At 34.9% G+C, this 27,060-nt stretch overlaps 1 protein-coding gene and 1 long non-coding RNA gene across 2 annotated transcripts in view; one reads left to right on the top strand and one right to left on the bottom strand.

Annotated features, from left to right (window-relative positions):
* LOC133521272 (BMP-binding endothelial regulator protein) overlaps window positions 1-27,060 on the bottom strand; it is an 83,743-nt gene that overhangs the window by 39,706 nt on the left and 16,977 nt on the right. The window contains exon 2 of the mRNA XM_061856140.1: window positions 2,953-3,118. Coding sequence (XP_061712124.1) covers window positions 2,953-3,037 — 85 coding nt within the window. The 5' untranslated portion in view covers window positions 3,038-3,118. The remainder of the gene's footprint in view (window positions 1-2,952; window positions 3,119-27,060) is intronic.
* On the top strand, window positions 19,074-20,381 carry LOC133521271 (uncharacterized). The gene is made up of 2 exons (XR_009799882.1): window positions 19,074-19,429; window positions 19,617-20,381. It is a non-coding gene; the product is annotated as an uncharacterized LOC133521271 (long non-coding RNA).

Here is a 27,060-nt window from a genome sequence, read left to right as displayed (position 1 = left end):
GACAGAGTAATACACTTCATAAGTGCTTAATTCCACAATTTCAATTTCATGTGAAAATAAACAAATGTAGGTACAGTCAGCATCAATAGCGGATGACACTTTGGTACTTCACGTCAACAGTATCTTATTATCTACCTACTAGCTTTACACAAATACTAGTCTCTTTGAATGTGACACATGCTTATCTACCTACTAGCTTTACACAAATACTAGTCTCTTAGAATGTGACACATGCTTATCTACCTACTAGCTTTACACAAATACTAGTCTCTTAGAATGTGACACATGCTTATCAACCTACTAGCTTTACACGAATACTAGTCTCTTAGAATGTGACACATGCTTATCAACCTACTAGCTTTACACGAATACTAGTCTCTTAGAATGTGACACATGCTTTTGACCACAAACCGGAGAGATTTATTTCTCTACTTGTAAATTTAGTAAAGGTTGGCCTATGCTTTTGGCGTGTTGTTCTATTCACTGCTTACATGCTGACTGTACCACCGTATGAACACGAAGCACGTTTTCGTTAATAGGGTAAACTTTAGTAGTTACCAACGGATAATTAGACGAACAAGATACGAGTAAAACAACGGCCATGCTCACAAAACGCTCCTAAATCCTTGAATCCTATTGATCTTAAATCGTGATTTTGAAGTAAACGTGTGTAGTATCTAATGGAACCATTCACCGAGCGGGCGCCACTGAGGCTGTGATCTATGTGGGACCGCGCGATTTCGCAACCGAAGAATTGTCGTCGAGCACCTTGTGCAACCGGTAACCGTCGAGAGCAACCCGTTTATTGTGAGGTGCCTTGTGAAACCCAACCAATGAAAGTATGCACCCTAACAACATTTATTGTTAATCAAGAGCCATGTTGATAGGTATAATTATACACATAAAAAACGTTCCCTATTGTTTACAATCAGCCATCCCTTTAGTATCAATAGTATTATATTGATTCCATGCTAGATTTAGAGTTTAGGTACAAACATTCGCAAGATGACGCCCCTTAGATGTACATAACAATAGTTATTTGTACAACAAGAGAGCAAAGTTTGATATTTCTTCGAGTGCTTATTTTGAGTCCCGTGCAAGCGAAAGTAAGTCTTGAGCGTAGTAAGGGACTCAAAAGCGCACGAGATGTAAATAACTTTGATCGCGTGTAGTACAATAAAATTTTAACGTCGGCAGTGGGAACATAGTTGGAAGGTAAAAAACCAACCTGAAAAAATTTAATCCATCCTCATCACTATTTCACTTATGTTTTCTGAAGGTATTCTAACAATTAAATTTAATTACCGTAATAAAACAAAACGAAAGAAATTTCAATAAAATAATACGAAAATAATGAAATAACAAACATCAATTGACAACTTTTTTTGTAAAAAAAAAAACCTTGTAAGATACGGTCCGAATTACGGATACTACTTTTGTCAACTATAGGAGTGATCGTTAAAAGTAAAATTATTTACTTTACAGTACATATGGTGCTACTTTACCGCACTAGTGCGAAAATTAGCATATTACGTTACTGTGTCGAATATTTAAACGGCCATATGTACTGTAAAACATTGTACGATACATGTGCGAATAGGTAATTCGCAACTCGTGTCGATTTAAAACCCTCCCTCCGGTCGTGTTTTAATTTATCGCCACTCGTTTCGAATTTCCTATTTTTCGCACTTGTATCATAATGTACTATTACGTAACAATCGCGTACATTTTTATAAGTTCATTGTTTTGATTGTATAATAAAATATGTAAAATGTGGTGTTTTTATTAAATTTTAAACTTTTATTTCATTATTTAATTATTACGAATGAAGACTCGTAGGGTGTTTTGGAGCAATGCGGTCTGACTTATTTCAGGGGTCTATTATTAACCGTCAATATACAGTTGAATTAAGTGTGAACGTTTTGTCTCTTTCTGTTTGCTAATGACGTGAAAGGGACAAAGACAATGGAATCCAAATATTTTGAGCTTGTATTAGGCCCCGCACGTTGAAATGACATTCGAATATAAAAGGTCACTTGAATGTTATTTGTCTCACTGTTTTTAAGCAGCAAATTACCCTTGTTCGAGCTGCTGACGTGAAAAAATAATTGTACTCAGAAAGTCTTAAAATGTTAGCAGGGAAAAACTTCATTTATTTGTTTCGTCGTGAGTTTTGAATGAATTTATCAATTTTTCCTTATTTAGTTTTTATGGAATTAACATATCTAAATACCTCAATGTTACTAAAACTGTTCAATATATGCTCTTTTTGTTAGTAAAAATACAAAAAAAATCTGTAGGTAATTGATTGATACAAGTGCTACGCCGTAGCATTGAGTAGAAAAGTTACCTACTAATTACGACGGCCAATGGACAAAACATGCAGGCAAGGAATTTAAGCTATTTACGGCCCGATTCGAACTTTCAGATACGTCAAATATTAGGTCTATATACGATATGAATCGCATCAGTGTCAAAAATGACGTTTCTTCAAACAAAAACGTATGTAACACTGACATATCCGATGCTTATCGTATCTAAGTCTAGACCTAATATTTGACGTTCCTTAAAGTTCGAACCGGGCCGTTAGTTAAATACAATCGAAATAGTGTTTGATGGAAGTCAGGAGATAGATGAATGATACGTGTCAGTGATTTTCTGTCAAACAAAAGGGTCGGAAATGGCTGAGTACAGCGGCGTTAGCATAGTCGCGTTTTTATCGTATGTAGTGTCATGCGTCACTTTCGTACTTACATACTTGTTAGAACGTAACAGATATGGTGACGGGCGATAAAAATGGGGCCATGCTACCGCCACTAGTGACCACAAAATAGACACATGGGCACTTAATGACAAGTAAATCGTAATTGCAAAGTTAGCAGCTCATTGACGCAAGGAAAATCGTTAAACTAATATCGACGCAAATAAGTTACCGGCGCCGACGCTACTTACTGATGACCGCGGTGGACGCCTGCACGGTGTCGGCGATGACGGCTAGCACGAGCAGACAGAGAGCGGCAGCGCGCGGGCCGAGCATGATCGGAGCTACCGGCGCCGGCGCCCGCTGCGCCGTCTCCCTCGCATCACACTCTCGCGCTACGCCACGAGTGCGCACCACCTGAAACAACGGTCAATGTACTTTTTTTGATTTTTTTTTACAAGCAGGTTACATATGTATTACTAATATAGAGTTCGTTAGAAATCGCAAATAATGTAAATAAATATGACAGATTTGACAACTAACTTAAAACTTTTACGAAAGCTATTTTCACGGAAATATCAATAATTATCATATATTTTAACTACAAATTAATATAACGAGGTCACGACTTTTCTAAAAGGTTGCGTAATTACGAAGTAATGAAAGTAAATTGGATTGTTTACATTATTTGCAATTACTATTTAAGTTCACTTTATTGTATTTAGTTCAAGCAACATGGCTCATAAAAGCTTTGAAACTTAAAAAAAATACAAACTAAAAATTTTATACTATATACTAAAAATATTAACTAACTTATAGGAAACATGTCAAAAATAAAAGAATAAAATTTAAGAAATAAAATAAAAATATATAAATATTAGGGGACATCTAACACAGAAAAATAAATGGAATATTTATTGCAATAAACCTAATATACATATATAATAAAAATAGACTAACTTAAGTATCTATTACTTACATAAAACTAAATTAAACCTAAAAACTAATACCTACTTACTAGAATAAAACACGTCTAAATAAAATATGATATTGAGTAATTCCACGAGACTATAACGTCAGTTACCAATTCTTTTCACGTGTTCTTACATTAATTAAGCAAATTTAAGTATCTGTATGTCTGGCGTAGCCTTACAGGTAGATATCTGGATACTTAAATTTGTTACTGAAATTAATGTAAGAACAGACGAAAGAAATTGGTAACTGACGTTACAGTATCGTGGAATTACCCTATTATGTATTTCAGGTGCAGGCACAACCCTACATAAATGATTCTATTTGTCAAAACTGAAACTTAATTGATCAATAAGAAATCTACCAAATCGTTAGTCTCTATTATGTTAGGACGTAAATATAATTAGAATTTGGATAGAGTAATTTGAGCTTTCTTATGTGGTGATAGATGTGAGAATCAATTCATGAACTTTGGTTATCATTTTCTTGCAATTAATTTTCATTCCTACTTTATTATCTTTTATTCCATTCAAATTCTTGCAATTTAGTAATTGTTTTAACAATAAGTATCATCATGGTATTATTTAATTTTTATGTCATCCATTATTTTTATTTTATTGATTTAAGAAATGTACGCAGCATTACAGCGAATAAACTGTTAAACTTAAAACAGACCGTAATTATAGAGACTGGGTACATACATGACATGATACAGTCTAAGGAGAGGACAAACAGTACAAATGTAAAAAAATAGTTATTTGTTTTACAAGGGGGCAAAGTTGTTGTTTAGCCGCTCGTGCTAATATTGATACCCCAGCAAGCGAAAGATTCCAAAATAGAACCACTCGCTACGCTCGTGGGTCGAGAAGTGGACTCTTTAGCGTTTCGAGGGTTTCAAGGCACGAGGGTTAAACAAATTTTGCCTCCGAGTGAAACACAACATTTTTCACCACACGAACGCGAGGAAATATTTTGTGAAATAGCAAAAAAAAACAAATCAAATCCAAATGAACGTAATTAAATATTTATCATCCAAAATCATCATTTGAAAGTCAATTCTACCACCTAACATAAAGAAACGACTCAAAATTTGCATCTGATTACTTTGCCCCACATGTGGATAAAATGCAACTTTCTTATTCATTTTTGAACAACCAAGAGGGCCTTTACCAGAAGGTGTGGTGAATAAAGTAATACAAGACTGAAGATTCGCGTTTATCCGTCGTCTCACAGAACTTCATACACGCTTAGCACAGATCCACCATTTGCAAAGAAAAGACATTACATACCGGTGCTTATGCAAGAAGCGCGTTATTTATTATATTAAAGAGCGCGGACAACTGATGATTTGTCATATGACATAGTGCGTGCTTTAGGCACAGGCATACGAGCTGTGCAACCAGTTCAGGGCAGTCCGAGTTCGCAGAATATTACAGACCTTAGTCAAGATTCATATAATATTTTAACTACGCCCTAATTAGGCACCTGAATCAATAAACACATATGCTCATATAGGGACAAGATTTCAAATTAAAATCGTGATAATTATATTCCAACAAAAACTATTGAACATTGGCGCGTCGAATGTAACGCGAAGCAGTCAATGAACTCCAAATTATCTCAAATGAGTGATAAGTAATTTATTTATTGGGATTTTTTGCTGTACCGACCCAGAAAGCAATAGCAAAATCATGCTTGTACATTTTAACTACTACGAGGACCATAAGTTATCATAATTAATTAATAAGTTATTGTTATGGTCCATAACAATAGTCGTAAAGTTCATGTGCTAAATGTACTGAAGTACACTCAACGAGAAACCGACAAGGAATCATTGTAATCCTAAATGTGAACAATACAGATACCGTAAAACGCTGCAACTTTGCCTGGATTTTGACGTTTTTTTCTTATATCTGTGAACCTATTTTTCATTATGAGTTTCATGAGTATTAGTCGGAAAACATACCCTATGCCTTACCAGATAAGACTCAAATATCATTACCTAATCATACTGTATTTCCGATTTATAAGCAATCAAAGTGGCAGGCAAAGTTGTAGGCCTACGACGTAACTTTGCCTAGACGGATATCTCCATAAATAATGTGTTGCTATTTGCAATAATATTTACTCTTGTGCATGAGACATTATGCTTGTCCCTGACAGTCAAATTATGGCCATAAGCTTAATACTTTTTTTTTCACATGCAATAGGTAAAGTTGTAGCAGGTTCCACAAACTTTCTATACAAAAATATCGTTAACTGTAGGGTTGTGCCAAAAAAATATTATTATTAAAAAATCTATTTATATTGTTAGTTACAAAATAATCAACAAACAAATGTAATATAATGTTGTTTGATTTCTTTTTCTTTTAGTATTTAATAATTTGAACTTATTTTAATTTTTTTATTACAAGTACATTGCAGATACACTATTTTGCTAATTTTCAATGCATTATTATAAGTTCTATTTCATTGTAAAGTTCTAATCACCCATCACCTTTGAACTCCAATTGTAATCGACCTGACACCTGACAACCCAGATTTCGATAAGAAAGATAACTGCAAGACAAATCAAATGAGCCTAAACACAGTGGGTTTATTATGTGTAGTTTAGAAGTTGCTATTTTCGGTCTCCATCATCAGACCATCTCGATGGTACCATAAACATTGCATTGTCACCCAAGTTACATAAGTATGTCAAACCCCTCAATTGGTCGCTAATAATTGGTTGAAAATTGATTGTAAACATACAACATAATTATAATACAATAAATATACAATCGCAAGTAACTACAATAAAAATATAATAACAGATTGCAATAAGTTTTTTTTTTTAATTTTTTCATTTTAATACCCATAAGTTTTTTTTGTTAACGTTAGTTTATTATTGCATTGTCAGCAGATCTACATAGGTACCCACACAGAAAGTCGGTGAAAATCGACTTGCAAAATTTGACTTAAACAAACAAACATTGCAAGTTAATAAAAAGCTTGTAATAAATAAACTCATTTAAGCAGTTAAGGCAAGCTTATTTTTACTCTTTTCTGTACATTTATAAAATTCAGCTAGTGACAGCCCTAGACCCAGGCAAAATTGTGTCATTCAAGTTTCCAAAACACTGCCCAATATTGCCTAGTACGTTATAATGCTGAAATCATGTCCTTTTCTTGAAAATATTAAACTTACGGGAAATAGACAGTCTTTACTTACCCTGGGACGTTACCACTTCTCAAAAAACACCTTTTTCGTAGATAAAAATTCAAAAGTTGCGAGACACTAAAAAAATGTTGCCACTCACGCCGACTTATGATACGTAACTGGCGGAGCAACAATGGAGTTACCATTGTAAAAAAATTAAATATGTGTTGCCAGAATAATGAAAATTACTATCAAATGGTAAAAAACAAGAAAAAACTAAGCAAATTCGAGAGATCGTAATTGAAATGAAATAGGCAAAATTGAGCTTAAATGGCAAAGTTGCAGCATTTTACGGTAATAATTAAATAATCACTTTCCTTCATCCAAAAATCATTCAAATAATCATGTTTTGCCTTATTTTTTTAACCTGTCTAAGTTAGTTAAGCTATCTATGAACACAATTAGGTAGACAGGTTCACATTACAAATTGTACAAACAATAAATTCAATCGTTGACATATCTAAGTAAACGAGACAGAGCGAGATATTTGATTAAGATTAACAATCAAACACGAAATATCCTTAGTAACTGCAAACTACATATGTTTATACCCAATTGAGAATTAATTATCCAAAGTTAATCGTAGATTTAATGACCCCTTGCAGTGCCGTTTCTGCGCTTGATAGCGAACTAACGTCCTTAGCGCATTTTTTACCACATTCCGCGAGATCGACGACCTCGAGTACCTACTCTCGGACATATACCATTTTATTCATTAATAATAATAGAGTAGAGCAAAAAGTGATACATTTTAAGTGAGTTTACACGATCGCACGCGGCCGTCCGCAAGTCTCGCCGTATTGTCAATTACGCTAGTTCCGGTTTTACATCCTCTTTGGTAATGCATTTTAAACTGAATACAAAAAATGATAGGTAATTGCCTATCTTAATTTAATACTTTTTGTTAAATGTACTCGTAAACACCTGCCATAAACGGAGCACGTTTACTCTTTAAACGAGCGCATACTTGGACAAAACAAACTCGTATCAATCATAGATAGGGTACACGCAAAATAATTGAGGGTACATAATCATCTTAATAATGTTCCAATTGAATTTTTGAACATAAAACTGCATAATTATATTATCTCCGTGTCAAGACCATCTGCTGGAAGAAACATAAGAAATTTCTGCCAAGTTTAATTACATAACCATTAAACTGTACCTAACTCAAGACCAAAAAAAAAATGGTACGAATACTTACGGCCCGTTTACACATTGATTAGTCATTACTGCGAGAATAAAACATTAGCTACTGGCGCCTGCAGAAAGTTATGTGCCATTACTAATAGCTAGATAATCAATATGATTACAGAGAAAACTACCTATCCAGTTTTTTAATGCCTTATCGATCGTGGGGGGCCTGTTTAAATCATAACCTGAATCGAAGAATTAATTAATTAATTCTTCAACCCCTGATAATTATATCAATAATTTACTCATCAACTTATTTCACTAGAACTTGGCTTTGTGTTTAAGATAAATACTTTTAATGACATCAGATCATTATCAGAGTAAAAACAAGGAATGAAGTTATAAAACAGTTAAGTGGGTATAAGAAAAAGCATTTATCTACGTTAAGTTACCCGACAAATGGAAACATTAAATTGATACCATTGGGTAGATACGCAGAAAACGATAAAACGTTATTATGACATTATAGTTATTTTTACTTCAAGTTATAAGTAAATGAAGAACTTACATGCTAAGAGTGGGTAATGACCAAGATCAACAATGTACTATGAAAGAATGTTAATAAGTGTAAGTAGGTATAGGTTACATAAATTCGGAAAAAGTAATCAATAACTTTTTGAACATAGATACCCATATTCATGAAATATTTTTACACACGTTCACTATCCGATTATTTTTCAAATTATTATATTTTTTTGGGATAATACATCATAAGTATAAGGAAGGAGGACTTATACAGTGCGTGTCAAAGTTTTATATTTAGTTTTCTATGGAGAAAACTTTCAATTCGATAAAATATTATAAATCGGGCGAGGCATACCTCGCCCATAAGTGCCATTGAACGGATGTTGACAGCGCAGGTGCGTAATACTCAAGTAATTAATTAGGTTGTTGTGTCTTACTTAAAGTAATTAAATCCTGATTTTCAATCGGTCGGCCATAAATCTCTGGCGAAGTAGGAACCTGTCCTGTACCTAGCGCGTGGGTTACTAAACAACAAATCTATCGCCAAATATTTACATAAACGAGATCACTTATAAGAGACGCAAAACATAACCGCTTTAATTAAATATTCGCACACCTACAGATATACCGAGTTTTGACAACATGGTTTATATAAATAACAACTTAATTTCTTGAATATGACGTAAAGAATTGTCATATATTTATTTAAGTGCAAGTTTATATGTTTTTATGCTTAATGTGTTAACGTTTTGAGACTTTTCGATTAATCACTATTCGCAGTGGTTATATGATATATTAAACAATCATTTTATTTAGCGTAATTAGAAGAGTAAACCCATAAATATATTCAAATATACTAAACAAAATTTGCATGAATAGCTAACACATTAAAATCACTGTTAAATTCCAAAACTATTTAATTACTTACCTTCTTATATAGTTATAAAAATATATTCATATTATATTTCTACATGACATAAAACAGTAAAATTAAGTAAGCATCGCCTATATTGCCAATTTTGCCACAAATTATTTGATAATGAGCCTCAATTATAGGTCCCCAACACAAAAAAAAACTTTAGGCATTTGTATTAATTGCATTAAATTTACGTACCTTGTAGTAAATGGAATTAAAACCCTGTCTCTCTATATCCCTGCACATTGTACCAGTGGTAGCACTAAAATGGCTTGTTAAAGTTTGAGTCATCGCTGATTAAATATGTTCCGGGAAAGCTTTGTGTGGGTCCGTGCAATCCAGGAAGCCTGGCCTAAGCAGTCCCATTATGTACTCCGGTTTATTCACCAAACTCGTTGAGTAAGCCATTGATCAAATGATTAAAAAGAATTCCATACGATACTTTACATCATACCAATATCGGAACGCTAATAACAATACAATACAGATCCTCTTTATTGCACAACCTCGGAATAAATGTACAAAGAAACACATAAAATACATGAAGATAGAGGTAAAAAACGGGGGGCCTTATCGCTACAGAGCGATCTCTTCCAGACAACCTTTAAGTTGTGGAGAAATGAAACTCTTAATTTAACTAATTAGGAGGTGCAAAAGAGAAAATGCCTTTAAAATTTAAGTCTTCAACAGTAAGACAATACATATATATATATACATAAAACTTACATAATTATATACCTACATTTATAACAAAAGTTGCCAAAAGATTATTACGCAAAAATCTGAATTACAGTGATTTTAGGGAAGAGATATAATTACTTTGCTTTTTTAGTTTTTTAAACTGATTTCTAATAAGGTGGACGTGACGAGTGTTTTATTATTATAATGGGTAAATAACCACAAAGAAATGCATTTTATTTCCGCTTTACTTCTGGCGTATATAAGAAATTATATAATGAATAGCTTAAAATAAATAAATACAATAAGTCGTCATGGAGCTTTTATGGAATTCTTAATGGAACATTCTTATGCGCATATCGAGCCCATGCAAGATGTTAATTGTGTGCTGAGTTCGCATTGTCGCATTATTAATTATGAATTTACGAACACCTAATTACATATAATATTCGATAAGTAGAATTCTCAGATTAATGCGCTAAATAAAGGGTGTTCTTAAGAGTCAACCTGTCTTGCGATTTGTATTTTGGGAAAAAGTCGCTATTTACAAAGTAACAGGATTAAATTAGTATCGGTATAAAATGATGTCACTTCGTTTGTTGTTTGTTGAATGTTGTTTTAAAAAGATCGCTGTAAAGTAACCGACAATTTTGGGGGGATTAATTAATATTTAGAAGATTCAACTAACAGAGTTTTTGAAAAATCATAGCGCTTTTTTAGATCCCAATACGGTTCCCAAAAATTTAATTAGAAAACTTAAGGCCTTTTTCTAGTAACTTTTTTAATTCGAAACCTATTAATTTCTTAACTTTCGCTCGATTTTTTAACAAAAGCTAAATTGCTTCTAAAAATGCGCATTTTTTATTTTAAAAAGAATAAACATGATATCCGCGATCTCGGGCATGCACTCTCTCACGCTAATTCTCAGCGAGAGTGAGGGAAAAACCTAAACCCACTGGGCCTTAATAAAACTTTATTTTTATTTTTTTACTTGCCGATTTGATTGTTCCACTGCTAGGCAAACATCAACGCGTCCACAATTTTTACGCGTCTCCGATTTACAATTCACAATGTACGATTAGGTTCGAACAAAAATATCACTTTTTTACATTACAAAATAATACAAACATAGCTACTTTACATAGGCATTATTTATACATTCAATTCCTACGACCTTACGATACGTCTAATTATTTCTTAATCAGTTACATTCTGTATAGTTGCTCCGCCCTATTTTGGAAAAGAAAATGCAATTAAAAGTTATTAAAATATAATTTAGTGCCAAGTAATATGCAAAGAATTCGATTGTTTGTTCAGTAGTAATGATATATGATCGTTATAATTGATTTTGTATCTTTACGAATTAAATGGCCACGTTCAATTCAACCTGGACTTGCGCTGTCTTAACTCTTAATTAGGTAAGTACATGTGTAATTCATGACATCAACCTTTAATTAACGCTGATCTCTTAGTAATTAAAACCTTGTTTTTGTCACACATGCACTTGTATTGAATTAGCTCGCCAATATTTATATCTCCACAGCAAAATTTACTTAGAAAAACACTAATGAACAATCCCGTCTTCCTTACGAAGTTTATTAATTAATTTGACGTTATATATTTGATATTTTTTCTAAATCAATTTGCTTTCATAACTATTCAAGCTTTTATTTTCTGAGAAAAACTGCGACTGCTGACTATCAATATTGAACAGTCGAATATTTGCGTGTTCATTTAAATTAATTTATACTCAGAAAAGTATGCAAGGGATAATTATAGAAAGCATGTTTTGGTCTAAGGGCCCGAGGCAAACATGAAGACGCAGTGACGCCAATACGCGCGCGGCACTAGATCGCAACTTTCACGGAGACACCGCGCAGTGCCGCGCGGAGGCTGTGCAAGCGCAAGGTCGCCGTGAGGCAAACCACTCCTCGACCGAATTTCTTCGTAGCAGCGACACGCGCATACCAGTCCAGGAGCGGAACGCGGCCGCAATTAAAACACTCGGATATATATTTCACGCGTGCGCAACATTATCTCGCCGCTCTCGGCTCCGATTACTCAATGCGCGGCGCGGCTAACTGTACACGCGGAACGAAAGAAGATAGGTGGACACTGGTTTTTTCTCGGTAAGTTCGACGCTCGACAGGGGCGGGACCTCCGAGATGCAGTTCCGCGTAGAGAGTCGCGCCGGCAATGACCATTTAGTCTGCACTAACCGATGAAAGTTTAACGTCCAGCCTATATAATAAATAATAAATAAATAAAATAAAATAAAAAGCCTTTTATTTCATGCAAAGAACAATTACATTTTTAAGGTGAGAAAAAACTAAGATTAATTTAAAAAGTAATATGAATTATATATTATGTGTTTTCTTTTTTTTTTGGTTGTTGCACGAACCCCTCCTCTTAGGTGAAGGTGAAGGCCTCCTCTAAAGATTTCCATTTTTCTCTGTCCTGAGCTATTTGTGGCCAGCCTATATATCAGTTCTTATATGGTTTACTCAGATTAACATAAAGCATCTCAAGTCTCACGAAATGTAGTTAGTATTATCTTTATAATTAATTATGTGGGTAAATGTTTTACCGACACCGGTAAAAACTATACTTATCTGTCAATATTAACAAACACATGCATTATTAATTCTATCAGTTTTTAAGTAACGAAGACAAATACATTACCAATTAGTTAATACCTTAATTAAGGCAAGAAAAACAAAAAGCTCGCATTTGATGGAATACTTGTGACCAATTATGGCGCATCAACTTTTATGGAAAGTAGGTAAGTAATTAATTAACTAAAACTTACCAATTAAAAGTCACTGGTGGCTTATCACCTCATCTTATCTAAATGGTAATGCATGATGTACATTATGCAGCCTAGAGTGATGAAAACCAGGTTAGATATACGTGTAGATGCTTGATCCAATACGGAACATGAGAAAAAATCCTGTTATTTAAATTATCCCTATACAAAGTATTTTCTAATGTGAATAAATTTGTAATTTACCTACTCACCTCCGAGTGCGAGACTAAAAAATTAAGAGCTACAGTAGTACAAAATTTTGCCATCCTAATTGTAAGTCATACACGTGTCAACGAGAATAGAAATATAGTCCATGGCCACCAAGCAGTCGCTACAGTAGTAACTATGATATCCTTGGCATCAAACGATAAAATCATCTTAGGTTAGCTTAAACGAGGTGTTCAGTCTGTTAACAGTACTTGCATTAGCTGCTTGCTTGCTTGGTTTTGACCTGAACGGAAATATGGAACGGAACATTTTATCGTATACGTAACGATTACCGTTTGCCACTGTTCCGCACTTATCTACCGCAAACATTGGATTTGAATACGTAATCATTTTGTGTTTGCTGAGATTATACACCTAAAGCAGACAATCATCTATTTAGATCGTAACTAAGTGCTGCGCTCGTTCTTGCTGGAGGTGTTTAAATGTTTAAACTGGTCACATATCTATTATTTACTTTTATTAGCTTTCCTACCAGATATTACATCTCTATAACTCATCTTCTATAAAAATAATAATTTAGACATTTAATTTTAAATTATTGTACGGATTGTTTCTTGCCTGTCTTTTTTTTTTATTAAATTAGCAAAATATGTGGGCAAAAACTGGTTTCCCACGTCTTTAACGTTCCCGTTCACGTTCCGACCAAGGAATTATTTTTTAATAACATATAATGTGTATGCAATAGATATTTGAGATGACTATCGATTATTTTATGCATTATTTATATGAAACCTCAGTTAGAACAAAAGATATAATCAACTTAACATAATCCGGACGATCACACACACAACGCTGTCGAGTTATGTACGCATTGTCAGCTCAGCGCTCGCATCATGAATATTTCACTGTTGAAACAATCGGGAGGCTGTTAGATGCCGGGACCACCTGCGCTGCTGCATGTGGCTAAGACCATTTCATTTACGTACATTTTAGAGCGAACACTTTATTTTCCAATGATTTTAACCCTTTGTGCCCTTGTTGATACAATTAATTTTATACTTATTGTATTTATGGTGAGTTTTTATGACAATGGTAAATGTTACGCACCTTAAAGGTACTAAAAAAACTTGCAGCTCAAAAAATACTATGTGCAAAATATCAAAACTCAACACAATGACGTGTTGTCATTAATTAAAAGTTTTTCAAACCAGTATTGTTAAGATGAAACTAAGAATGCAGGGCGGTTGGGAGTGGCGGTGTGGCGGGGTGCATCGGGTGGAGTGACACTACGCCCACCTGGGCACGCCCATTCACCTGTCACCCTTAGCACTTGTTTACTTAGATTCAAAGGCCACTTTTAGTCAAAGCCTAGTTAATTTTCTTAACCGTACCGTACTTAAGCTATATAATTACAACTTCAGTGCTAATTATATAGCTTACTTGAGGTTTGAAATTCAAACGGCGCTTGCAAATGCACTTGGGTCATTCTACTTTTTACTGAAGGTTATTTTGAAATTCAAACGACGCTTGCAAATTCATTTGGGTCATTCTACTTTTTACTGAAGGATTTTTTTTTTGTCCCCAGAAGAAACTATTTGATTTTTATATCTGTAAATTATGTAATTTTTTTAAGGTAAGTATTATGTATTTTAATTTAATGCCTCACGATCCCTTGTTACCAAATTAAAACATATTGTGTTTATTTTTAAATATTTTTTTATCAGTAACAAAGTAGTCATTACAAGTAAAAGAGCTGGGACGGTAACATAGTTGTATATTTGCATACTCCAGGCTATCCATTCTTTTTTGTTAGCCTACTTTAGTGTCCCACTGCTGAGCAAAAGCCTCCCCTCGTTTTCTCCACTCGACTCTGTCATCGACATTTTCCCACCATTGGATAGAATGCGTCCAAGTCGTCCCGCCATCTCCTTTTTGGTCTGCCTGCTATAAATTTTAAAGATAAAAAAACCAAGGGTCAAATATTGAGGCCTATTCTGTGCTTATCATTTTTAAGTAGCTAGTGTAAGTTAAAACGCATTACGAATATTAAAATTTCAAGACTCTTTAAAACCGTTAAATTAAAACCTACAGTAAAAAGTAGAATGACCCAGTTAACGATAGTTGTATAAAACCACTATAACCTTATTAAATGTAGTAATATCTGAGCAAGCTTTCATATTATCAAAGAGCCTCATAAGCTTACGACATTGTGCAGGACTTTATGAAAAGGAAAACTTATGCTCGTTTCTTTAAATAGGTACATGTCTATATTTTAAAAATTATATACAACGTGTATTGAACATCACTCTGTAAGTGAACATCAGTCTTCTATAGTTTAATAAAAATCAACTACCGGTAGTACAATACCACCGTATACCAACGGCACCAATCATAAAAAGTTTAAGAGAAATTTGTATTATTTTAGGGTATTTTTTATTTTATTTCTACCTCCCACACAATTTTTTTATTTTTTACATTTTTCGCTTTAACCCAATGATGTTGGGTATCATTGGATACGTCTTTTAAAACGGATAATAGGGCCCCCAACAAACATATTGTATAAAAAAAATATTTTCGGCGATAATCGCTCCAAGAGAAAAAATATGTGTCCCCCCCTCTAACTTTTGAACCATGGGTCCAAAAAATTTGAAAAACATCGTAATATAAAAACTTAACAAATACTTTCAATTAAAACTATAGCGAACACGATCGGTTAAGCGGTTATTGCAAAAAAAACTTATTCTTTGTAAAAACACGTACAAAGCGCTGCGAAGGTACTCCCTTATGCTTGTACTGTACTTACATGAATTACATGATGCTTACTAATAGCCGTTTGGTCTACTCTGACAAAATGGTAACTACGGAACCCTACACTGAGCATGGCCCGACATGCTCTTGGCAGATTTTGGCGTGATCAGAGTCTAAACTTTAAAATAGTTTGAAGTAATGATTCTCCTGTATAGGTATGACTTCTAAAAGCAATTCTTATTGAGTTTACCCAATCTGTTTGTGAACTGTAAGTTAAGTGTTAAAGTTCGTTTAAACACTGTACAGGGTGTGCATTTAATTATAGAGGTAACGAGCTCGCGATAGCGGGGTGAGCGGCGCGACCTCGCAGCGATATGCCCACGCAGTCTGATTGTCGCCGAGCGATGGAGCTATCGCACTGATTTAAAACACTACAATTCCATAACAACCTATTGATAACTTTTTAACAATGAACTGTGACGCTGGTATTGGGATATTGGGGATTTTCCGCTTCTGTTCCTACATAAATTGAACTACTATAGCTCGATTTTGTACGTCAATTAAGTTTGTCTGGTTCATGTGTTGTTTCAGGTTACATACATATGTTAGTTATTTAATAAAATGATCTTATCGGCTGTAAATAGCACTATGGTATGAACTCCCTACCTTACTAAAACTTTAAGAACTACTATATGGGATTCATTAAAAAAGGAGTGTAAAGTTTCCTAAGGGGTTACCTCTAGGGTTGCAGGCGTTCATAATCGGCGGTAACTGCCATCCATCAAGCGAGCCATTTTTTTTTATACTACGTCGGTGGCAAACAAGCATACGGCCCGCCTGATGATAAGCAGTCTCCGTAGCCTCTATATACGCTTGTAGCGCCAGAGGAGTTACATACGCGTTGCCGACCCTAACCCCCTCCCCCCTCGTTGAGCTCTGGCAACCTTACTCACCGGCAGGAACACAACACTATGAGTAGGATCTAGTGTTATTTGGTTGCGGTTTTCTGTAAGGTGGAGGTACTTCCCCAGTTGGGCTCTGCTCTAGATCTGGAATGACATCCGCTGTGCTGTGCCCTACCACACAAAGCGAGATGACATTCACAATGCCCATACCTCTCGTCATTTACTTGTTTATATAAAAAAAAATTGTGACTGGCACTGTCGTAGGTATCCCTAAAAGTGACTTAAAGAGTACGATTAAAGGTTGACTCACGCTACACAGGGGCAGGGCCGGGCCGGAGCTTCCGGCGCTTCGTTTTCTATGGAAAGCATTACGTCATCACCGGAGCTCTGTAGTGGCCCGGTGCGGGCTCGGACCGGAGACTAGCCGGTCATGCTATGAGCAAAAATCGGACTTCCCGGAGCCTCCGGGCCACCCGGTGACTCAATTCTTCCTTTCGGGTGATATTCCACTAGTCTAAGATCTTTGTCCAATGTGCATTGCGTCTCACTCTCTCATTAAGCAAAATGTCAGACGCAAATACACATTGGACCAAGATATTGGAAAGATGAAAAACCAGAATACCACCCTTCGCAATGTGCATGCTCGGATGTGTCGGTATATATTTGCCAAAATAAGAAGGTTACAAAACGTCATAAATTTGTTTGTTAAATATGGATGGTATAGCCAATACATTACTTGGTCGGGTTATATTTTACTCGGCGCAGAGAGAAGTTAATTAACAATGACTGCCAATCTCTATATGAAACCAAATTTCTGTAAATAAAGCTACACAATTCTACATATTGCCGGTTTTGTGGAAAGCAATAAAAAATAGTACTTATATTTATTTTAGTCACGCTGGCTCCACATTTTACTTGATATAGTTGATAGCGTCAGACAAGTTGCCTAAGAATTTGTTACCAATTTTAATAGTAAATGAAGTGGAATAAAAAAATGTTCAGAAGAAGCAGAGCTTTAAGAACTAAATACTGCCATTTCGTACATATTGTCGGATTATCATATTATTGACAATGAAATAAATTATATAACAAAGAATAACGTACTATAAGTATATATAAGTCGTTACGTAGCCGCCTGTTGTCTGCTTCTACATTTAATCAATTGTTTGTTTTTTATTTTCTTTTGTATCTTTTTACTGAGGTGTTCCAATAAAGAGAATTCTATTTATACATCTATCTATCTATCTTTCTATCTATCTATCTACGCAAGGTTTATTACAAGCAACTTAGTTAAGTATTTATTTGACCTATATATATATTTCCCGAACAACGCGGTATCCGTGAAGATTCAGTCTTTATTATTTACTTTTCCATGTTAGGTGTTACTAAATGAAAGTCGCAACGGTCGCAACACGGGCGACTCGGATATATACGTCAAAATTATATAAGTTGCATAATGTCTTGATTTATTTTGTGAAATACGGAGGTGTTGCGGAAATGTAATTTAGTCGGATTATATTAAATGAGATATCTAGTAATGTTACTGCTTGTAAAAATTATTCATTAATGAGCATGTAGGTTATAAATTAATATAAATATACTAATTTTTTCTCATATTCCCACGTATTACTTTTCATTTCGTACGAAGTTATATATAATGAAATATCTCGTTAATAAATTTGTAGATTACGGGAAACTATTTCTTTTACTTAATTTAGAGTCCAACTGATCTTCTGTAAATCTGCCTGCAGAGAGTACGAACATCATATTTCAGTGCAGTTATTGAATTACTCATAAAGGTGCCTATATTTCATTTGCAATCTGTCGTTGGCGATATTATTGCTAACTGCTCGCGTACGATGCATTCTCCTGAAATAGATAGACCATACATTTTTTCAGGCTGTAGAGAGCAGCACTAGCATGTATTATAAACCTGATAGTTACAGATGGTCTAACGCGAAACGAAATTTCGTTACCTATCTGCCTCTCTGTCTATCGAATATGCAAGAGTGATGGAGGCAGAAACCACAATTTAGATTTTCCATTTCGCGGTAGGCCCCGTGTGCGTTAGTAACGCCCTCTACGCAGAGTTTTGCGTAATATTCCCTATTTTAGGCATAAATTATTACTGTAACTACTGAAATAATACAATAATACTCTTCGTATGTTTTATTGTTCTTAAATTAATGATTAAGACGTGGAACGCATAATTTCGTCAGGGGAAGGGGAAGCCTATGTGCCTCTCTTTCGCACAAAGAAAGATCGCGCAGTGATAGAGAGGCGAATAGATGAACTAATGAAGTGGTGCGCGGTTATAGCCCTTACTGCAGGTCTAGCATAACTTACATCCGCGAGAAGGACCGCGACTCGAGTCGACATTCCCGCAGCTGTCAAATTTGTCGATTTCCGTAGCACAACTGACACCCGCGACTGCAACAGTCGCGTAGAGAACTCAAAGTCGCGGCGCGACTAGTCAGTGTTCCCCGATGAAATCAAAGTGAAAAAATAATTGTTATTTACATGTGACAACACTGAATCGGAAACAGGGTTGCGCTATTTCATTCGTTCTTCGGTGGTAAAAATCAAGTTTTTTGTCGATGGTTATGTTTTCCTGTCAAAGTCAAGGAAATTTCAAATTTTGTCAACATTTTATTACGAGAATATATATGGAAAATATGTAAGTAATAGAACTTTATATATTCACTTTTATAGCATTTATGAAAATTCATATTCCTTATTAATGTATTTTTAATTAAACTTATAATAATATCTTCTTATATAAATAGTTAATTAAAATTCCCGGAATTGTGATTATTGGTTTGGTTCACATATTCCTATTGTAAGTAGATTTTAAATTTTTTCAGAATAAGTCCTGCATTATCCCAAACATCCAATGGAAGCTATTGTTAACAGGAAGATGATATCGAGATCTCAAGTGGATAGTCAGAAAACACTAGGCAAGAAGGTATCAAAGGCGGGGCTGTCTCCGCGCTAAGCAAGGCTCCTAAGTCTGAGGAGAAAGAGGTAGTACTAACCTAACTTATGATCGCAGTCACTGTATCTTCTTTTTTTTACTAAATTAGGTATAAATAAATAGTATTATCGGGATACGTATGAGTGTAAGAATTACCAATTTCTCTCGAATCTCCCGTCATGCAATCGTATTAAAGTAAAAGCAAGCAACACCTGACTGGCGTCCTACCTCGGATCCTAAATTATTTGTTCCTGATTACTGCAGTCAGACTCATACTAAATTCGATTACATTTTTACGATTTAGGATCCTGAAGTAAGTAGGATGTGTGAGCGCTTTAGCCCTTTGAATCCCAAGATCTCTTACAGAACACTTGTTTTGTGTTGTAGGTTTATTTGTGCCAATAACGTGTGTTTTCATAAGTATAGCTATTTTAAATTTGACAAATGAAGATAAAAAGCTTATTTCATAGTTAGTCAAAATAATTTCTTGTTTTGTTAACAAACCGATTCTCTTTCCAAGGTGATCTGATTGTACTACGCCGCATGTCGAAGAAAAAGAAAAATTGAAAATATGTAGAAGATGCTTAAACTATTTTTTAGTGTACCTCTAGAAGATTTTGATATAAGTTGCAATAATATATACTCTGAATTTAAATATTGTTTTTGTCCTAAATTCCTGTAATTTTTACCTGCAATGAAACAAATATAAAGTAGGTACCTTGAAGCCGTCATTAAGGTCTTCCCTAGGCCCACTTCATAATGCCCAACGTATCATACCATGACCGTCTCAAGACCTGTCAAGCACGAAGAGAAGCGCCTACAACACGGCCACGATCTCTACCTTATGATGACCGTATATATACAGCCACACCGTAACTTGACATGAGCCTAACGACACTTTCAAAATATTGGTGTTGGCCAGTGACGGAATGGTTTAGTAGGTGATGACTGATAGATTTCAAACAAAGCATAATTTTAAGCCTGACACGATCCTGTTACATAAAAGAGAAAAACTGTAGGTACCGACCGGCCGGAATCGGGCCGCGCTGGAGGACATATTATTACATAAGGCAGAAGTGATGGAGTCCTACCGGAGCCGTCCGCATCCGCCAGTAGCCAACCGGCTTGCGGTCCTACGAATGTGAATTATTTCATGAATTATGTAAAAAAAGTACAAGTTAACCACCCGCGAGAGCAAGTCGCGTTCTTAATGTCGCGTAGACTTCGACTCGCGGTTTGACGTAAAGACGAGAGAATATTTTGTCTCGAAAATGGCAGTTGACGCAGTTGTGCTACGGATTTTAGTTCAAAGTCGCGATATTCTATCATTTTGTGACAGTGACATTCGATCTCGAGTTTGTCGCGTCTCTCGCGTGTGAGTTGTGCTGCCACCCCGCGACAAGCCCTCAAGTCGCGCCGATCTGTCTCTTGTCGAGCCTGTCGCGGTAAGTCATGCTAGCAGTGCTGTATTGTAGTATCGTAAGTGTCAGGATGTCAGGACCATGATAGCTATTTTTAACGATATAAATAGCTATCATGGTCCTGAGATCCTGACGCTTACTCCCAGTTTTAGTACCTTTTTTGTATTATTTGGTACATGACATCAAAAAAAAATTACCTCGCTAAAAATCGAGAAATATTGAAAATAATGTGGTCAAAACAGTTACAGTTAGAATAAACTTTGTATGTGCACAGTGGTGCAGCCACTCAATGTGAACCGGGCCTTCAATATAGTTCAACAGTTAATATTTTTGGCTAAAACAGTTATGTATTTTAGAGAAGTGGAAATCTTGAGCGTTTCGGGGGTTTGAAGACACGAGGGTTAAACAATTTTTTCTAACGACTAAAACACAACATTTTTTATAGTACATATGGTACTACTTTACCGCACTAGGGCGTTAATTAGCACTTTACGCGCCTATGTCGAAAATTTAAAGTGCCATATGTACTTTAAAACGTTGTATATGTGCGAATAGATAATTGGCAACTCGTTTCGATTTAAAACACTCCTTTCGATCGTGTTTTAATTTACTGCCACTGGTTGTGAATAATTGAACTCGTTATGAATTAATGTATAATTACCACACCAACGCCAAAAAATATTTAAACTTCAAAACCATCACAAGTCGTCGTCGTCGTTAATTTTACATTCCTAGGTGATATTTCAAAATTTGAATGATTAAATTACTTTGCATTTCTTGTGAATAAAATGTAAGTAACTTTCCCATCCGTTTTTAAAGAATAACGGCAATACATGCGAAAGACCGACTATGAGTGTTAACCCTTTACCAGGCCAAGGGATATATTCCACCCACATCTTATATCGGTTACCGTAGTCAGGTTTTAACTCCAAACCACCTACAAAATATTTTGTCAATCCCTGAAAATATTATTTTATGATCTTCATTCAGAACACGCTTCTAAATCGCGTAATATATCTTCGGCAGCCGTTTAAATTCACTTGAACGCTAATTTCAGTAAACTACGGAGAAATTCGAACACTTTCCATAATTTCTATGAAACAGAAGTACATAGGTCGAACAATTTTTTGATATTTTGTAGATTTTGAGTGTTGAAAGCTAATGTAATCGTAAACATTGCTAAATATTCATGCATTATTGTGTATGACCAGAATTAGGATGTGGGTTGACATTATCCCATGGCCTTATTAGAGTTTAACTGTGTGGGAGCTATTTTTCCCATGGCCCGGTAAATTGTCTTGTCATGTCATAAAAACTCACGTAAGTAGTGATTGATATAATGTTTCGTAGGAGATTTGGAGTTAAACCTTGACTATTATAACCGATATAAGATGTGGGTGGAATATATCCCTTGGCCTGATCAAGAATATAATAAGACAAAATCTAGTATGACAGTTCATTACTTAGACAGGCGATGGGATAACCGTAACCCACATTTTTATTTCTGGTTTAAAGGAAGATCTCCGACTTTCATAAATACATTTTTTACAAGGCGTTCAATACGGTTGCAACAGCATATAAAGTACGTATTAAGACACGCTGGTTCTTCGGGGCCTGGTAAAGGGTTAAACACCGAATCCCAGCGCTCAAAATGTATTCCACTGATGTCATGCTTAAAACAATCCAACATTTTGAGAATAATATGGTTAGTTATAATTTTTTACCCCTCTCATTTCTTGAAAATATAAGTAATTATGTTGAAACTCAGTAAGAGTTGCTGGAGAGATGCGATCTAGCAACCCTTACTGGACTTGTACTCCCTAACTATAGATCTATTTTTTAATAAGTAAAAAGAAATGCAAAAAAGTAGTTACTTCTTTTACAGTCAAATATCCATTAACTTTATAACTTTTTAATATTTTGTGTTCTACGTTGTATCGATATATGTGTACCCGAAGTCGATAAATGAGAACTCTCTATGACAGTTCAAGAATGCCACAATAATTCCGGTCTCTGTTAATAATAGTTTGCCACCTTATTGACGTGCATTTTTACATATCAAACAAAAAATAAATAAAAAATATTGAATGTGGATACATTCATCCTTTTTAGACGTGGCTGCTACAGTCTTCACGATTTTATTTGCCGTGTGATCATCGCTTTCCAGTTGCAGCTTGGTGCCATCGAGGAATGTCCATAGTATATGAAAAAAGAAAAATGTTTATAATACCATTCATTGTATCACAAAATCGACTAAGTACTACTAGAGGGCACCTTTAACCTTATTTTGGCAATGTTAAATATCCTTACAATTGTCTATTAATGATAGTTTTCAGTAAGTAGCTCATAATTGGGTAGTTTCTCCACTTGTATCCCCCTGCAAAGAAACTTGTTTGCAGGCCCGCCTGGTCAGTTATCTGTGTAGCTTACTGTTAGGGTATATACCTATAGCTTGAACCTTTAAAAAAATTAAAACATTTATAACAGGAGATACGATAAATACACCAATTATTTTACACTATTGAAAACTGCAACTAATTCGTTCAATACGTTTTGGAGATATTTGGGTACATTCATTGGTAAGTTCAAACATGCCTCCCATTACCCTACACCCTAAATTCATCCAACGAAATAAAATGTTCCGTAGGGTATACATGGTGGCCTATTTAGATCGTTCAGTATGGGAAAGTTTGAAACTATAACACATACGAAGATCTGTTCCTAGGAATCATGCCATCGATTTTCTATATATAAAGACGGGCCAATAACACCTGCTTTGTATCTACTGTTTTATTTTTGAAGATTCTATACCTATGTTATAATTATCACCTACTAAGTTTTTGAAATTAACAAAACTAAAGCTATTTTAGTCTAACAAGCATATTGTTATACTTTCTCTTTCACATATGTAAACTATTGAATGAAAAACAATAGCCCATAGGTAAGCCCATATAATATACCTAAGCCCTAACTCGTAAAATACTTGTCAAGGAGAAGTTATATTCTAATCTTCTTGAACACGTTTCACCAAATAGCACTGTTTAAATGCAAATATAAAAAGATACTATATGTAAAATATTTGAAGAGTTTCATCCATTATTCCTGGGGTCCATTATCAGAAATAGATCTTGACTAAAATGAAGCTTAAAAAATAACTTGCAGAACAATCGTAACGAAGAAGATATCGCCAAACATGAAATACGCGTAGTTGAGGTGTTCCGTCTGGTCTTCATCAGCAGTTCCACTTAATTAAATGTCACTCACTTTTTTAATGTAAATGCTCGATTTGTTGATACAACAACAAATATATACAGGGTGTTTATTTAGTCACCTGCAAATCATTTACGAGGTGAATAATAAGTCATACATTCCTTTGTACATCTCTACAAATCTTATGATACGACCTCTGTTCATGGGTTCTGCTCGTTTGCCTCCTATATTAAAAAAAAATACTTCTACTTAACATAACGCCATTCCTTTGTACATCTCTATAAATCTTCTGATACGAGCTCTGTTCGTGGGCTCTGCTCGTTTGCCTCCTATATTAAAAAATAAAAAAATCTACTTAACATAGTGCCATTTCTTTGTACATATCTACTTATCCTATGATACAACCTCTGTTCATGGGCTCTGCTCATTTGCCTCCTATATTTAAAAAATACTTCTACTTAATATAGCGCCATTTCTATGTACATATCTACAAATCTTAAGATACGACCTCTGTTCATGGGCTCTGCTCGTTTGCCTCCTGTATTTAAAAAAATACTTCTACTTAACATAACGCCATTCCTTTGTACATCTCTACAAATCTTATGATATGAGCTCTGTTCATGGGTTCTGCTCGTTTGCCTCCTATATTAAAAAAAAAACTTCTACTTAACATAACGCCATTCCTTTGTACATCTCTATAAATCTTCTGATACGAGCTCTGTTCGTGGGCTCTGCTCGTTTGCCTCCTATATTAAAAAATAAAAAAATCTACTTAACATAGTGCCATTTCTTTGTACATATCTACTTATCCTATGATACAACCTCTGTTCATGGGCTCTGCTCATTTGCCTCCTATATTTAAAAAATACTTCTACTTAACATAGCGCCATTTCTATGTACATATCTACAAATCTTATGATACGACCTCTGTTCATGGGCTCTGCTCGTTTGCCTCCTGTATTAAAAAAAAATACTTCTACTTAACATAACGCCATTCCTTTGTACATCTCTACAAATCTTATGATATGAGCTCTGTTCATGGGTTCTGCTCGTTTGCCTCCTATATTAAAAAAAATACTTCTACTTAACATAACGCCATTCCTTTGTACATCTCTATAAATCTTCTGATACGAGCTCTGTTCGTGGGCTCTGCTCGTTTGCCTCCTATATTAAAAAATAAAAAAATCTACTTAACATAGTGCCATTTCTTTGTACATATCTACTTATCCTATGATACAACCTCTGTTCATGGGCTCTGCTCATTTGCCTCCTATATTTAAAAAATACTTCTACTTAACATAGCGCCATTTCTATGTACATATCTACAAATCTTATGATACGACCTCTGTTCATGGGCTCTGCTCGTTTGCCTCCTGTATTAAAAAAAAATACTTCTACTTAACATAACGCCATTCCTTTGTACATCTCTACAAATCTTATGATATGAGCTCTGTTCATGGGTTCTGCTCGTTTGCCTCCTATATTAAAAAAAATACTTCTACTTAACATAACGCCATTCCTTTGTACATCTCTATAAATCTTCTGATACGAGCTCTGTTCGTGGGCTCTGCTCGTTTGCCTCCTATATTAAAAAAAAATTCTACTTAACATAGTGCCATTTCTTTGTACATATCTACTTATCCTATGATACAACCTCTGTTCATGGGCTCTGCTCATTTGCCTCCTATATTTTAAAAAATACTTCTACTTAACATAGCGCCATTTCTATGTACATATCTACAAATCTTATGATACGACCTCTGTTCATGGGCTCTGCTCGTTTGCCTCCTGTATTTAAAAAAAATACTTCTACTTAACATAACGCCATTCCTTTGTACATCTCTACAAATCTTATGATATGAGCTCTGTTCATGGGTTCTGCTCGTTTGCCTCCTATATTAAAAAAAATACTTCTACTTAACATAACACCATTCCTTTGTACATCTCTATAAATCTTCTGATACGAGCTCTGTTCGTGGGCTCTGCTCGTTTGCCTCCTATATTAAAAAACAAATCTGCTTAACATAGTGCCATTTCTTTGTACATATCTACTTATCCTATGATACAACCTCTGTTCATGGGCTCTGCTCATTTGCCTCCTATATTTAAAAAAATACTTCTACTTAACATAGCGCCATTTCTATGTACATATCTACAAATCTTATGATACGACCTCTGTTCATGGGCTCTGCTCGTTTGCCTCCTGTATTTAAAAAAATACTTCTACTTAACATAACGCCATTCCTTTGTACATCTCTACAAATCTTATGATATGAGCTCTGTTCATGGGTTCTGCTCGTTTGCCTCCTATATTTAAAAAAATACTTCTACTTAACATAACGCCATTCCTTTGTACATCTCTATAAATCTTCTGATACGAGCTCTGTTCGTGGGCACTGCTCGTTTGCCTCATATATTAAAAAAAAATATTCTACTTAACATAGTGCCATTTCTTTGTACATATCTACTTACCCTATGATACAACCTCTGTTCATGGGCTCTGCTCATTTGCCTCCTATATTTAAAAAAATACTTCTACTTAACATAGCGCCATTTCTATGTACATATCTACAAATCTTATGATACGAACTCTGTTCATGAGTTCTGCTCGTTTAGCTCCTACTTAAAAAAAAAAACGATTCTACTTAACATAGCGCTGTTTCTTTGTACATATCTACCAATTCTATGATAAGAGTATGACCT

Source organism: Cydia pomonella, chromosome 9, assembly GCF_033807575.1.
Source record: "Cydia pomonella isolate Wapato2018A chromosome 9, ilCydPomo1, whole genome shotgun sequence".
Lineage (NCBI taxonomy): Eukaryota > Metazoa > Arthropoda > Insecta > Lepidoptera > Tortricidae > Cydia > Cydia pomonella.
The sequence above is the reverse complement of the archived record's forward strand: the minus strand, read 5'-3'. Positions and strand labels throughout refer to the sequence as shown.